Source organism: Perca flavescens, chromosome 21, assembly GCF_004354835.1.
Source record: "Perca flavescens isolate YP-PL-M2 chromosome 21, PFLA_1.0, whole genome shotgun sequence".
NCBI classification, from domain to species: domain Eukaryota; kingdom Metazoa; phylum Chordata; class Actinopteri; order Perciformes; family Percidae; genus Perca; species Perca flavescens.
Genome location: NC_041351.1, coordinates 28,523,250 through 28,539,049, shown reverse-complemented (window position 1 = coordinate 28,539,049; position 15,800 = coordinate 28,523,250). Strand labels below are relative to the sequence as shown.

Sequence of the window (15,800 nt, the reverse complement as noted above, 5' to 3'; positions counted from 1 at the left end):
CTGTTATGTAGACGTATTACGTTTCTCAGCCACCACATGAAGTAAACAAACACAGCTGCGTTAATTTCGTTAATTTTTTTTAACGAGTTAAATATTAAAAAATTAACGCAAAAATTAACGCGTTAATTTTGACTGCCCTAGTATTAATATGACTGGGAGGAGTCTCTTCATTTAGACTAATATATTCTTCATGGCCCAGCCAGGTTTCAGTAAGACAGAATAAATCAATTTGATTATCAGATATCAATTCATTTACTAGTACTGCTTTAGAAGACAGAGATCTGACATTCACTAATCCACATCTAATTTTCCTATCCTTTTCTATCATTGCAGTGGTAGTTTTAATTCCAATTAGGTTGTTAAGTATTGCCCCTCTATTCACCACTTTGTATGGTCTGTTGTTGATTATAATTGGAATAGTACTAGTACTGAATAGCACTAGTACCACACGTTACTGGAATAATAATGGTACTACTTGTTATCCTGCAGAAATTTTTTTCAGAATCATCCACTTGTATAGTGCTATCAGGATCAATACCTGGGGGACATGAATCTGTGATATTTTCAACATAATGTCAATACTTGCCTCTCAGTGTGGAGTAGGGACCTTTATAATAAGGCTGCCTTTATCCCTATCTTAGCGAATTGCATAGTCAGCTTTCAACATGGGTGTGCATCATGATTATGAAAACTGTCGTGCCATTTAGTGCTGTTGAACTCAAAGTGTTTAATAATTTCTGTTAGGTTAATTTGAAACATTAAACGCATTAGAAATAAATCGCGGGTTGACCGCAATTTCACTTGGTTGTATATGAGAGGTTGTAGTAAGCTCACTTTTGCGGCTAGGATGAAGACTATGGTATTGAATTAAACGGGAAAACATCAGGCATGCATTGGTATCACTCTAAACATGCTAACAAACAGGGGAGGGGGCTAAATAATTCACCAAATGTAACCAAGTTTAACCAAAAAATCCTAGCTTGCACTTTCTGTCTGTCTTCCATCAGAGTGCAGATTTTCCTTGTCTTTCATATTTGCGTTTACTATTGTGGAACCGGCAAAGACCAGGAGCCTGTAGAATGAAGCAATCCAGGATAACTGAAAAGGCGCAGCTTGACTTAGTGTGAACCACTCATCGCGGCTTAATCGGTTGCACGTTTGCCGAGCCAGGATAAGTAGGTGAAGCTATGTCAAGCCAGGTGTACATACCACGGTATCGATCACAGATTTACTGATGCAGAAATGGAGAATACGCGTGCGGCACATGTTTCACCTGCTCCATGAGCAGCAACTAATTATGGAAAGTTATGAGGAGGTGAAGCATATAATATGCAGAGAAGGGAAATACGGCTGTTGTTATCAAACTGAGAGAAAAAGCCTGACAGACAATAGTGGACCGACTGATAAAGTGTCTTAAATGTATGATTATTTAGCCTACTTTGCATAAAAGTGAGCAGAGGGAATTAATGTTCCTCTGGAAATTTACCCTAAGGACTAGGCTTAATTTTAAACCCTTATTCGTAGTGCGAGAATATGTTTTACAACCATATGCACAAATCTCTATGAGCTATGTCTAATTCTAAATATCTTTCTACAATTAATGATCATACAGAACAAACATGACTGGGCAAAAACTAGAAAAATAAGTGAGTGACTTCAATACACACTGTAAGCATATCTGTAAAACAATGTAGCCTATTATTATTCATGTTTTTTTAATTCTCACTCCCAAGCTTGAAGATGACAAGTGACAGCACCAAAATAAAATGATTAAGAAGCTTTGAATACATTCTCACTCCCATCTCGTAAAATACGGACATTTGGTCAGGTGCCATTGTCGACGTTATTGACGCTAAAAGTCTCCACCGCTGCACGGTGTCCGAAAACAGGAAGAAGAGGCGAAGATAGTGGAAAGATCCCAGGCTTCCCATAGAGCCCAGCTGGATGAGGCTCTGGCTGAACGTGTCCACTCCTCATCCAGGGAAACAGAGTATCTGAAATCCCAGCTGGGAAAAATCAGCAACAGGCTGCGAAATGCCCAAAAAGATCTGGACCTGCAGACCTTAATTACTGAAGACCTGAAAGTCGAATTGGAGAAGATGAAGGGAGAGAAGGAGGCCCTTCAAAATAAAGTGGAGACTCAGAAGATGGAGCTTCATAAGGAAAGACAGATGCTCGCAGTAGCTAAAACCAACGTGGAGTTAGAGTTGGAGAGCTATCTGGAGATGGAGAGGGCTCACGCTCAGGAGCTGAAAGTCGAATTGGAGCAGATGAAGGGAGAGAAGGAGGCCCTTCAAGATAAAGTGGAGGAAGGGCTAAGGAAAGACAGAGGCTCGCTCTAGCTAAGATCACCAACGTGAGGTTGGAGAGCGATCTGGAGATTGAAAGGGCTCACGCTCAGGAGCTGAAGAATGAATTTACCAAGATGGAGGAAACTCTCCGAAAACAGGAAGAGGAGGCAAAGGAGATAGTGGAAAGATCCCAGGCTTCCCATAGAGCCCAGCTGGAGATGCAGGACAAAAAAAACAAGAACCTCATGGCTGCTCTTAAGAAAAAGTTTGAACATCAGCTGGAGAGTGTCCTATGGCAGCAGGAGAAAAGCTCCCTGCTGGAGGAGAGAGAGAAAACGAGAGCCTCCTATGTGGCTCAGATTGAGGAGCAAAGCTCTGTGAGTGACGCCCTCCTGGCTGATCTGAAGAAGGCTGAGCAGCAGCTGGAGAGTCATCTCAACCAGTGGAAGGAGGACAAGTTATCCCTCCTTCAGGCCACAGAAAGCCTGAAGCTGACTCAGCAGGAGAAGGAGCAGGAGTGGGAGAGGACTGAGAGCACCATGAGGTCCCAGCTGGTAGACCTTCAGAGCCAGATCATGAAAAAACAGCAGAAGAAGAAGTGGTACAGAAAGGTTCTCTAAAGCCCGGCTGAGGAAAAGAAAATGCATTTATACACAAATAATCTTTTAAAAATAAATGCATAAAAATTATGTCATGTTTGTTGGTCTGTTTAAAATGTGAAGTTGCACTACAGTCATGTGTAATATGAAATGCTTAGTTTGATGTATAACTCAGGGGAAAAACACTCATGAGTTCTCATTTGCATCCTAAACCCCCTAAAAATATAAGTTGGTCTGAATATAGGTTTTTGTCTGGAGGTACATGTTGGTCATCCAAAGAAAATAATTCAATTAAAAACGCGGGAGCATTTCTTTCAGGGACATTTTGCAGGTTTACTACGAGTTTCATGTAGCTTTAGACTTTAAGACCAAACAGGTTTATTTAGTGTCACAGAGCCTTTCAAACACAGCTGCAATTCAGCGTTTTAGGGCGAGTAAATACTTCAGAATATTTGTAAACGCAATGAAGATTAAAATATAATCTCTATAAACAAGGTTAAATGGCATCATACACTGGTTATTGTCTGGTTGTCAGAAATGTAAGTAAATGTAAGAATATCCATTAAAAAATGTTTGTTAGAAATTGGAATTATTTGGTAAAGATCAATTATCAGTTTACTTTTTGTTTTGGGAATAATCAATACATCCTATGATTTGATTACATGTAGTTTTGGTTTAATGATATAACAAACTTCAGCTTGACATCCAGAGTCAAATTAGTAAAATAATTTTGAGTGATTAGAGCAAAAGGAAGAAAAAAAACATTCTATCCATATATCAAGAAATTTCTTTTTATATATTACTTGTCCCCAGTCAGTCCCTGCCCAAAGGCCAAGGTTTTGTTTCCAGATTTGTGTGGGGCATTAAACACTTCATTTCCTGCATTCTGGTGAATTATTATGGACCTATTTCTACCTTTTTCTGAATCAATATGCTGGAAATATCTTTATGTCAAGGGAAACAATCCAAATATAAAAACATAATGGAATATATTGCTGTAAGGCTCTCAGGCATTCTGTATTGCTTTCAACAATGTATTCTCCTTTGGATCGACTTTCCTAATTACATCTGAGTCAGCACACATGTAGCCTAGGCATCATTTACTCTTCCCTCCTCTTTTGCATCTTTTGTTGGGGAAGTAACCTCCTTAAATATGCATATGGCAATTATTCACCTCAATGATACATTATTCATTTTAATTTATTAATAAACCCCTGGACTTTAATATTTCAGATGTTTGAGCAAGATTTCTGCTCATGTTCAAAACTTTGTGCACATTCAAAATATAACTCATCCCATCTGTGTTCTCTGAGATTTGGAAAAGTCCTGATATTTTGAGAAAAATAAAGTTATAATAGGCTATTACAAGAATAAAGTCACTGTATTTCAGAAAATAATCTACCTGCACCATAGCCTGCTGTACATTAAGTGATTGCTCTGCTGATACGGTAGATCTCAGACCTCCTGACAGACACAGAGTCCCGTTTGGGAGTTTAGGGAAGTGGCTGTGTGGCTATGAAATGCCATTAAACCACAGGAACAGAAGAGTGGCATTACCATACACTACTACCTGAATAGTTTGACCAAAAACTCAAGATCCACTTAGTGGCTTTTTTCCCCAGAACTTTCCAACACATTTCACGGTCTTTTATTGAGGTACCTCAGTTGACAGAAGTTGCATACATGAGATGCGGTTGAAAGTTTCAGGAAAACGCCTGGTTTATAGACCATTATTTTTATTACTTAGCCTGTCCATTCACTTATCCCTCTAAATGAAAACACAGCGAAGCAGTTTTGTATTGTTAGCTGTGTGTAAGTGTAAATTGTTGTGTGATTGTAGGGGTGGACATGTAGAGAAACAAGAAAAACAACAGAAGAATGAGAAGATCAAGCCAAAAGTGAGAAGGCATCACACCTCCAAGTCAGATGAACCGGATCTGCATGAGTCTGCCTTCTTGAAGAAGATCATAGCCTACCAGAGGAAGCTACTGGTACAGGACACCTTTCTATCCTTTTGTTTCAGCAACTCTCTCTGTAAACTTTCAGTCCAGCTGGAAACCCATTCACACAGTTTCTGTAACTGCTGGTTACGTGTAGTGTCGGCAGTAAACATGAGGAGGAGGGTTCAGATGCTAAAGGGCTTGTTAACACTTCTTCAAGTCTGTCGTAAAACAATACCTGTATGCCAATGTGAACATTGAAACAGTTTTTGGTTGCTGTAATCCCTCCTCCTGTTCATACTGGCCAGACAGAGATTCATACCTTATGTGATACCAAAATCCACAGTCCTTGTTCTGTATAAAAACTGTATTCTGTAGTTCAGCTGAATCTAATGTGAGATTTAGCTGTCTGAGTTACACAGATCTTCTACTCTCTAAATGTCCTCTTTGTTTCACCACTCTATACTGCAGCTCAGCACAGGAAACAAAGAGGGAAACGTCAAACTGAAAAAGCTGTACCTTTTTGAAAGACACCCACTTTCTTTGTCTAACTCAGACTGCTGAAGCCCCATATTAACTTCCAATAATTCAAGACGCAATTTTTTTACACCAAAAGGGGACTCTGGATTGTGTTCGCCACTACCTACTGTTGATAGACAATACTCCCATGCAGTTGAAGCAGCTGATTTATTTAGGAGTTTTGTTGGAAGTCCAGCATCAAGTGCTCAGTCTGGAAGATCCAGAAAGACATTACTAGCTCTTCTCTCTGTCTCCCCTGCAGAACTACTTTGCCAGGAACTTCTACAACATGAGGATGCTGGCGCTGTTTGTCGCATTTGCAATCAATTTCATCCTCCTATTCTATAAGGTAATGGTATAGCAGAGATGTTGTCGGGTAAGAGACGGAAACCTTAATTCTTCACAACCTTCTGTCCTTGTACCACATGGAGAAAGAGAAGTAACGGCACATTCAGACCCACAAGCACTACAGTTAGACACTGCAGGGAGCAGTGTTCGTGTGCTGATACAGGATAAAGGATAATGAATTAGATTATCTAATCAGGGCCGACTTTAAAAACTGAAGTAGCCTATAACCAAAGATCCTCTTTAAAGTATTTAATCTGTCCCTGTTCAGCTGAATGAATGGGATGTTTAAATAAGATAATTATCAGGTCTACCTAGTAGACACACGGGACACGAACCCCGGTCTCCTGGGTGAAAGTCCTGTGTTGTTTGACCCCCCGACCTCCCTCCCTCCGTGGCATTTTGGCCTTTCATACTACTTGCTACTGTTGTCTCTTTTAATACTAAGTCATCTTAAAGCGCAGCGGAGCTGCTGCTCTGCCCGGTGCGTTCCACACACGCTGAAGGGTGATTTGTGTGTCCTATCTGATGCTGAGAGCCACTGACCAAGCGTCTGTAATTAACGGGTTGATACTCCATGTTATTATAAGCTTTGGGGTAATTAACCCCTAACTGACAATCTATAAAAACCTTGAAGATTCTTAGCTTTACAAAGACAAAAACATTTTATTGTGAGGCTAAAGTATAGGATTGCCCGTTTTATATCCTATACAACATTTGCATTTACTGTCGTCATGTTTTATTCTTACAGGCCTCGTTGGATTTCTACATTTAAATGACTAATGTATTGTCCCTGCCAGGTTTCTACATCGTCATCTGTGGTTGAAGAAAGGGAAGTGGTGTACACCAGCAGCCAGGCACACAGCAGCGTTCAGTGGGATCCACTGGGAGGAGAAGCCATGGAGACAAAGGAGGAGGTGATGGACGAGGCTGGGGAACCCCTGAAGCCCGTCACAGTCCGTTTTGTCCTGGAGGAGAGCAGTGGCTACATGGAGCCCATGTTACGGATCCTGGCTGTCATGCACACTGTCATCTCCTTCTTCTGCATCATTGGATACTACTGTCTCAAGGCAGGATGCTGACTATTGATACAGTAGAAAATAGTTGTTGTTTTTTTAAATTGAATCTGTATCCAGCAATTATCATTAAAAACCTTTATTAGTTAAATCCTAACATCATTTCAGTCAGTCATTTAATCATTTTCTCAGATAGTTCCAACACAAGGATTTGACTTTTCTGAAATCAAGTAACACTCATTATTAATTACTGTGTGTGTGTGTGTGTGTGTGTGTGTGTGTGTGTGTGTGTGTGTGTGTGTGTGTGTGTGTGTGTGTGTGTGTGTGTGTGTGGTGCCACTGGTGATCTTTAAGCGTGAAAAGGAGGTGGCTAGGAAGCTGGAATTTGATGGCCTTTATATCACAGAACAACCATCTGAGGATGACATCAAAGGACAGTGGGACAGACTGGTAATCAACACACAGTGAGTAGACCCTGTGTGTGTGTGTGTGTGTGTGTGTGTGTGTGTGTGTGTGTGTGTGTGTGTGTGTGTGTGTGTGTGTGTGTGTGTGTGTGTATATAAGAGTGTGTATTTGTGAACTTCTAGTTTGTGTTATACAGTATATGCTACAACATCCATTGAAAAACGCCTCACTCAGTTCAAGATTATGCCTCACTTCTATTGGACTCCCTCCAGATAGTTTAGAATTGGTCTGAAAGACACACCAAATTGTTGGAAAAGTAAGACCGAGGACGGCCAATTACTTCATCTCCTGTGATAAGGTCCAGGAGTTTTGGGCCGGGATACATGATAAACTATATCAGACTGCAGGGACCCAGGTTCCATTCAGCCCGAGATGATTTGTTCTGGGAGATGGGTCAATCCTAAGAGGGATGGATCAGCACATAAGAAGCTGGGTCCAGACTAGTTTAATGAGTGGGCTTGTGAGAGGGCTGGGTGGTGGCGTTTGAAAAAATGTCACATAAACAGTTTGCCAGATTGGATGTCTAGACTAGAAAATGGAGAAAGTAGCTGAACTTTCTGGAGGACTCCTAAGAAGCTTTGTGCTGGGGAGAGACGTAAACAATGTGCTTATGATTTATTCACATATACATATGTTTATTTGGTTTACAGTTTATTGGCCATTTGGTTATTATTTAATTATATTGTCTTGAATGTTATGGGTATTATGTCATTTTTTCTTAAATTTTGTCTAAGTGAGTGGTGATGACAAGGGTGGGGGGGTATGTTGTTCATATTGTAAAATGTTTTTTATGTTGTTTCAAAAACAAATAAAAAGTGTTAATCATGAAAAAACATCCACTGAAAAGACAAGTGGCAATAACCTGGGCGTGTGTGAAGAACTGAGAGGGAAAACCTGAGAAGTGGTTTAAACGTTTCTGTTATTGTCGTTGCAGTTCTTTATAATATTACAGCCTTTATGGGACTCATGAGCCTTGTGTCCTCTGATTTTCAGATCGTTCCCCAATAACTACTGGGATAAGTTTGTGAAGAGGAAGGTAGGTGTCACTGTTTTTATTAGACCTGGGGCCATAGTGTCAAAAGATCTTATCTTGCCACCAGGAGTCCTCCTAAAGTTAAGAGGTTGAAGAGCTATTCACAAAGCTGCTGAGAGATATTTTACTAAAGAAAGAAAGAGAACTCCTAAGCTAAGAGAAGGAGCAGAGTTGACCGCGTTGCTAGGGATGACATCATGTTTCTTTTTCGAACTTTTTCATTTCCACAGTGATTGGTGTTTGACTGTCAGTGAGCGTGAAATAAAATATTCCTCAATAAACAGGAGTGTGAAGAACAAATTAAGATTGATGGATTGATTGATTAATGGTTAGATCAATCATTCTGAGGGCTGAGTCTGACATCATCAGCGCTGCAAACTGAAACTAAAAGTTTATTATCCTTCTATTTTTACAAAACCCTGCCGTGATGAGGCACATACTGACTGTGAGTAGGTCTTAGTAATGTGGTTCGCACAACGTGTTGTTGAACTAGGTCGGAAAGCAAAGCGTTTATACGTGACCCGGGCTGCAAAAGCCGGTGATCATAAAGAGGGGGGGAGACCATTAAAAAATGGTGCACGTTTTTAGACAGCCTCCCTGGTAGACTTTCATAGTGTTGAACGTCTTCCAGCAAGCACAGCACTCGATTGTTCACTTAAAAAATGACAGAAATAGTTGTCAAGAAAGAAAAAAAGAGAGCTTGGGAGAGAAGTTCAAACCCTGGCTCCTTTCTCATGTCCACACAGCTGAACAACCACAATGTGAGGCGCAACATACCAGATTACAAAATAATTGCACATCACGCACTACACCACTACATGATATTAAGTTTATCTGGACAGAGGGAGCTATGTGCCACGTTAAGCTTTCTGTCTCACAGACATGCTCTAAAGGCTGATTTATGGTTGGACGGAGGATCTACGCACAGTCTACGCCATAGCCAACGTAAGTGGCCTACGCCGTTGTGAGGATTTATACTTGTGCCTGGTGTGTCTGCGTCAATCTGGCGTAGATCTTGAAGAGAATAGCAGAGCTGGTATGTGTGTGTGTGTGTGTGCGTGGGGGAGTGTGTGGTAGAGCGAGTGAGCGAGTAACAGGGATTAGCTTTGGAGCGAGTACCGCCTCCGGCGGTGGAGACGGAGAAACAAAGAGTTTCCCCTGTGCCCTCCTACCACGGTCAGAAAATAACCCTCTCCTCGATCTAATTTTTTGTTATGGAGAAGGAAATGAGTAGGGGGGGGGAATGCGATGTTTCCAAGCCAGGAGCAGACCAGTCAGAGTTGTTGCAGTCTGCCTCGCTGCGACGTGTAGTTACATTTCTGGGGAGGTGCACGTCGGGCTACGGCGTAGGGTATGGCGTAGGGTCGGTAACTATGCGTACTGTCGGCGTAGATTCAAAGCAGAACCATAAATCAAGCTTTACTCCTGTCTCTCACACACCCAGTCTCTATCGCTCATCTCTCTTTTCTCTGTCTGTACAGTAATGTCAGACATGTTATGTATACACATTATTTGATCAGCTGTGCAGTGAACCCACAGAAGCAGCATTTGGGTCTTTTCACAGTTTTGACCAATGACTAATTTGGCTAATGCAGGTTAGAAAGTCCTGACTTCACAAACCAGGTTTTAACTCCCAGACATCAAAACGGTTCAAAATAAACAGGGTAGCCCTTCTATGTCTGTATAGACAGTTTGTTTTGATATTGTATCAACCAAGGCTTGGTCCCACATTCCTCCTGTAGTTCTGGGAAGGTTCAATTGAAGATTAATCAGGCTGAATCATGGGAGTCTGTAGCTCCCGGTGGCTCTAGTATATCACGGTGTGGTGCTGGCAGTTTAAGAAAAAATACAATTTATTTGAATCTATGTGAGATGTTGTTCTACTGGAAAGTGTTTCTTCAAGGGGTTCTGCTCTTCCTCAGGTGATGGATAAATACGGAGAGTTCTACGGCCATGACCGCATCAGTGAGCTGCTGGGAATGGACAAGGCTGCTCTGGACTTCAGCGACTCTCACAAAAAGAGAAAGCCCAGGAGAGACAGCTCACTGGCGGCTGTGTGAGTATTCTGTGTGTGTGGGTGGGGGGGGTGGGTGTGTGGGTGAGTGTGTGGAGACAAATATCTATTGATACTTAACTGTACACTACTTGATTTTAATAAATTAGCTATTTAACAAATAACTTTATTACCACCTAGATTTCATTCATTTTAATAAGTTTCTATACACATGACGCTGTATTTTATTGTGGCAATAATCCATCTGCATGCATTAAACTACCAATTTAATTTAGAGAGTGCCTCTATTAGGGCATTAAAATCACAGAAGATAAAAAAACATGGAAGGTGATGTACTAAGCATAACTTGTTCAGTAATGTTAACAATATCCATAGCAGTCTGTGGCGGGCTGGCCATAGTTATCATATACTGACCAGGACAGACTCAGACCCAGTCAAAGCACATTCACATCTGTATTTTAAAATGATTTCCTTTATATGATAAAAAAAAGGCAGGGTTTTTTATGCTGTTCAGGTTAAAAGTAATTTTGTTGTTCCAAAGCAGCGTGCGGAGGCAGAATACCAGATAGACAAAAATGAAATGCTGACAGATAGATTTGTTTTTCCTTGGTTTCGTTGGTATGAATTGTTCCCACCAGCTGATCTGGACACACTTGAAATTGGAATGGGAGTTGATGGTATCAGGTTTCACTAGCAGGACTTTTTCACCCTGAAAGCTCCTCTGGTCACATGGTATCAGACACGATGGTCCTCTGTGAGCCTCTTCTCCCTCTGTTATCAGGCTGAACTCCATCGATGTCAAGTACCAGATCTGGAAGCTGGGCGTTGTATTCACAGACAATGTGAGTATGTAGTGATTCATCATCTGGGTCTATCGTGGTGAATTTCCCCTTCACAAATAACAGGGTTTCTTATTTTCAAATTTAAGAATTTAAATATTATGATGTCTACAGTATTTCCATGGGTGTTAATGCAAATAAAATCCATAAATGCTGTTTGTGCATGATGATAAAATGTAAAACTGTGGCATAATTTGCCATCTTTGCCGACATTTTCTGAATTTTGATTCAAATTAACCACACTATTGCTACATTATGCTATATTGTCTTACACTGACTTATTGAATAAGGATTCAGCTATTACTGGTGTGCTTTCTAGCAGAAATGGGAATATTTAGTGAAGTATGTATGCGTGGACAACAACACATTCTAAAATCCCCAAATCTTGAAACTGCTTCTTTATTATTTAAAAACAATTATTATGTAATTATTCCAAACATGCACAAAGGACATCTTGTAAAACATTTTAAGAAAATATAACAGTAATGTATTCAAAAATATAGTTAATATCTACTCAGTGCAGGGCTTACTACATGTTATCTGTCTCACTGTTATTATGAGAAGATATGGTCCAGTTAATGTCTAATTCTGGGGTCATTAAAAGTCACTTCATATGACATTTTCATGAATTGAGACATTAACCTGCAAATAAAGCCATAAAGTGTACATTGATATCCACAGTTGTCCATACGTATCTGTATTAGTCACTAGCTTGACTAACCTCTCTCTCCGTCACTCCCTGCAGTCCTTCCTGTATCTGGCCTGGTACATGACCATGTCCATCCTAGGTCACTATAACAACTTCTTCTTTGCTGCCCATCTGCTCGACATCGCCATGGGCTTCAAGACTCTCCGTACCATCCTGTCCTCAGTCACACACAATGGAAAACAGGTAAACAGCTACTGTACATCCTCCACTACAGTCAACAGAAATACAACTGCATTTGCACGCTTGTACCCAAACACCTACCTGCCACTACTGTGTGTAATGCATAGGATTGGGTACCGTTTACTTTTTTTCCCGGTACAGTACCGATACCGGTACCTTGAATTTGGTTCCGGTACCCAATGGTACCTTTTTATGGTACATTCCCTCTGCAATAACAAAAATAAATGTTGGTTGTAAAAATAATTCCAAACCTATTTATCCTATTTGCTTAGAACATTTTGTTATTTATTTAGAACATTTTACACGCCACACAAAACCCTCCAAAACCCGTCCCTACAAACTATCTAATAATTATTAATTTCTTACACTGCACTGTATCTTTTGTTCTTGTATTTGTATCTTATTCTATTTTAGACTGTTTTTATTTTCTATCTCTTTTAAACTGCTTTTTAATGTTTTATGTAAAGTTTTTTGAATTGCCTTAAAATGTGCTATAGGAATAAAATTGCCTTGCCCTACAACCTCAGCCTGTCAGTCCGTCAATAGGGCATAGTGAACACAGTGGTGCCTGTCTGTCACAGAGGAAGTCTAACATTAACCATACCGTGACAGCTTTCTCCTCGCCGTTAAATACGCTGTCTGCGTGGAGTTTTGAAAAGTGTAACGACACTTGCAACCGCTTTACCGACATTGTCGTGACCCACTGGCACTTTAACAAAGTCAACGTTGTTTTGATCCATCCGCAGCACAGCTCTGGGTGTGTGTGTGTGTGTGTGTGTGTGTGTGTGTGTGTGTGTGTGTGTGTGTGTGTGTCGGAGCTCTGCTCTCTGTCAACATACAGAGAGGACAGATATGCTCACGCTTATGCGCTCTCGGGTACCGAAACTTTCACGTTTGATTTAACGTGAATCGGTCCTCGGTAGTACCGACGTTATTCGGTCGGTACCCAAAAAAGTACAGAGTTTGTTACCCAACCATAGTAATACATAGTAACAAATAAATCGTTCGTTCCTTATCTCATGTTCCAATAAGAGAGTCCAATAAAGACCAGAGGCTGGAATGGGTTTTTCACTCTGTACTGGATTCCCTCAGGTCGAGTTGAACAAACTGTAGAAAGAATGTTACATAAATATATTCCAATCATACAAATGTGAAATTGTGAAAATGTTGCCAGTTTTATATGTACTATACTACTTCTACTATATTGTTCTCATATTTTGTGATAAGCATGCATACCAATATCTCTGCCAAAACGAGCAACATTTAAATGTATCTTAACAAACCATGAGCCAAATTAAATATGGAAGATGTTGCAGCTGACATGTGAAGCTTGTCAATTTTATGCACCATGTTAGTTCAAGGTAAATTAGCTTAATTGAAGCATTCAACGATTCTCCATAAAAAAAAAACTAAAAGCAGTATACATTTGATTAAAATGATTGCGGATCAAATATAATGTCTTTGCAGTACTTCCAGGCATATGTAATCAAAACTTCACCAAGGAAAGTGGTGAACTGTGTGCTTGTTACAGACACCATTCTAGTATAGTATAGTATAGTAATAGGGGGTTTTGAACTACCCAAAATGACACCAACACAGAAATAATACATGGGTCCTGATATACCGATCAACCATTAGACATAGCATTTCATGCAGTATTTTACAGACCGTGTCACGTTTCTCTTAAAGTATATCAAAATGACGACTGATATTTTCTGTGTATCTAGACTGTCATGCAGCCTGGTCTCTTCTTCTGTCTTCCAGCTGGTGTTAACAGTCGGCCTGTTAGCAGTGGTGGTGTACCTCTACACTGTAGTGGCCTTCAACTTCTTCAGGAAGTTCTACAACAAGAGTGAAGATGGAGAACTGCCAGACATGAAGTGTGACGACATGTTGACAGTGAGTATGATAGATAGATAGATAGTAGGGGTGTGACGAGACGCTTACTCGACGAGACACATCACAAGATTGGGTTCACGAGAACAAGACGAGATTTGTGTGGCAACATTCGTCTTGTCTGTCACTCTTTCGCCGTTTATTATTTCCGCAGGAAAACCAAAATGTTGCCACACAAATGATTTAAAAGTGGCAGGGGGATCTTCAATAGTAATTCCACGCTCCATCACGCTGACATCACATCGCCTCACGAGACAACTTTTCACCTCGACGAGAAATCTCGTCACGTTTTAATCTCGCGAGATCTCGTACAAGATCTCGTCACACCCCTAATAGATAGATAGATAGATAGATAGATACATACATACATACATACATACACACACATACACACACATACATACATACATACATACATACTTTCTTTATTAATATCTTAATAAATAATTAATAATCTTAATTCAAGGTCCCAGTAGCTTAAAGACATCACACACAGCATACACATACATCATAAACAGGATGATAAAATAACAAATGGACAATAAAAGAAAATATACTAAATAAAAAATCCACATGAATGTACTAAGGGATGTGTAAGCATGAGACGCTTGCAGTGACAGGGCAGGGACTGACCCTGTGATTCAGTCTGCATGGAAAGGTGCTCTATGAGAGTGTGTGTCATGGTGGTAGTGCAGATAAGTCCAATAGTGCAAGGATAAAGTCTAGAGACCAGCATTAAATATAGGGTGATAAGTGTAAAGCTTTAAGATGCTGTAGTGCAGTCAGACACATTCTTAACCTGTTGTGCTTTACTGTAGAACAATAAATACAGTTGACTTGGTTACAATGGCTCAGATATATTTATATTTATATTATATATTTGGTTACAATGTTACACAGCTCTGTCTACACTTATGCTAGTAGATGTTTTCTTGTCGGTGCGGTCCAAAAATAAACACCAAAACAAGTTCCTTCCTGAGGTGCAGAGGCACCGTGGCTCCGTCCTGCGCTTCGCGCCGCCCAAGACGATCGTGATTGGTTTAAAGAAATGCCAATAAACCAGAGCACGTTTTTCTCCCATCCCAGAATGCTGTGTGGACTAGCCAGACCCTCCTCCGCAGTGCTGTGGAGGAAAGTCTGGCAATGCAAGACTACACTTGTATAAATGTAATTATGCACTAGAACGTAATTTCGCTACTTATTACCGACATATTTATTACCACACAGTAAAATAACTAGTCAATTTATTGACAATCAAGCGGTTCAGTGTTTGCGGTTCGGGCGGGACCCAACACACACGCTGCCGGAACGGGCGGGAGCAGAACACACAACCTGGGGGAGTGGGCGGTAATGGTCAGAAATCCACCGGGAGGGGGCAGCAGCGGGATTAAGAAAACAGTCCCACACAGGTCTCTAGTTCCCTTCCCTATGAGGCGGCCCGGAGTTATAACAGGGGGGGCCGCGCCCCCCTAGTGGAACCCCTGGCATAACGGCATAACTTTGTTGGTCTGTGTTCACTGTGAGCATAATAACAACATTTGACATGGGGACAGGAACAAATACCTGATGTAACATGAGAGTAGAGATGAGGTTAACATTTAACGAATGAGCTTGAAATTAATGACGGATGGGGATCAAGGGTGGGTTGGTGTCATTTCTGGTAACTTTTCAAGCAAATTATCTGAAACTAAAATCTGCACATTACTTTTGTTAAAATGTCTTTATTTGGTCACCTGCAGTATTGTTATGTATGCATGGTCCCACTTGCTACAGTATCTCTTCACTGCTGTTCTGGCTGCTAATGTCAGTAAAGCCTGTCTCATTGAAATTAGGAAGTATCCTTAAGGAGTCTGTCTGTAAGAGGGTCCAGCTCCATTTATGGACAGAAAGTCATGGGTCAGAGCTTTTAGTCTGACGTTGTTCACCCTCAGGCTCTGTATGCAGTTCAGCTGAG

General features: G+C 40.7%; 1 protein-coding gene across 7 annotated transcripts in view; it reads left to right on the top strand.

Moving 5' to 3' along the window:
• Positions 1 to 15,800, top strand: part of ryr2a (ryanodine receptor 2a (cardiac)) — a 261,766-nt gene that overhangs the window by 234,127 nt on the left and 11,839 nt on the right. For all 7 annotated transcript variants that reach the window (XR_003691303.1, XR_003691302.1, XR_003691301.1 and 4 more), the window contains 9 exons: positions 4,731 to 4,881; positions 5,612 to 5,698; positions 6,495 to 6,763; positions 7,043 to 7,174; positions 8,169 to 8,211; positions 10,131 to 10,264; positions 11,004 to 11,064; positions 11,807 to 11,953; positions 13,715 to 13,849. Coding sequence is in view for 4 of the 7 variants with exons in the window: in XM_028567569.1 (XP_028423370.1) it covers positions 4,731 to 4,881; positions 5,612 to 5,698; positions 6,495 to 6,763; positions 7,043 to 7,174; positions 8,169 to 8,211; positions 10,131 to 10,264; positions 11,004 to 11,064; positions 11,807 to 11,953; positions 13,715 to 13,849 (1,159 nt within the window). In the remaining 3 variants the exon portion in view is untranslated. The remainder of the gene's footprint in view (positions 1 to 4,730; positions 4,882 to 5,611; positions 5,699 to 6,494; positions 6,764 to 7,042; positions 7,175 to 8,168; positions 8,212 to 10,130; positions 10,265 to 11,003; positions 11,065 to 11,806; positions 11,954 to 13,714; positions 13,850 to 15,800) is intronic.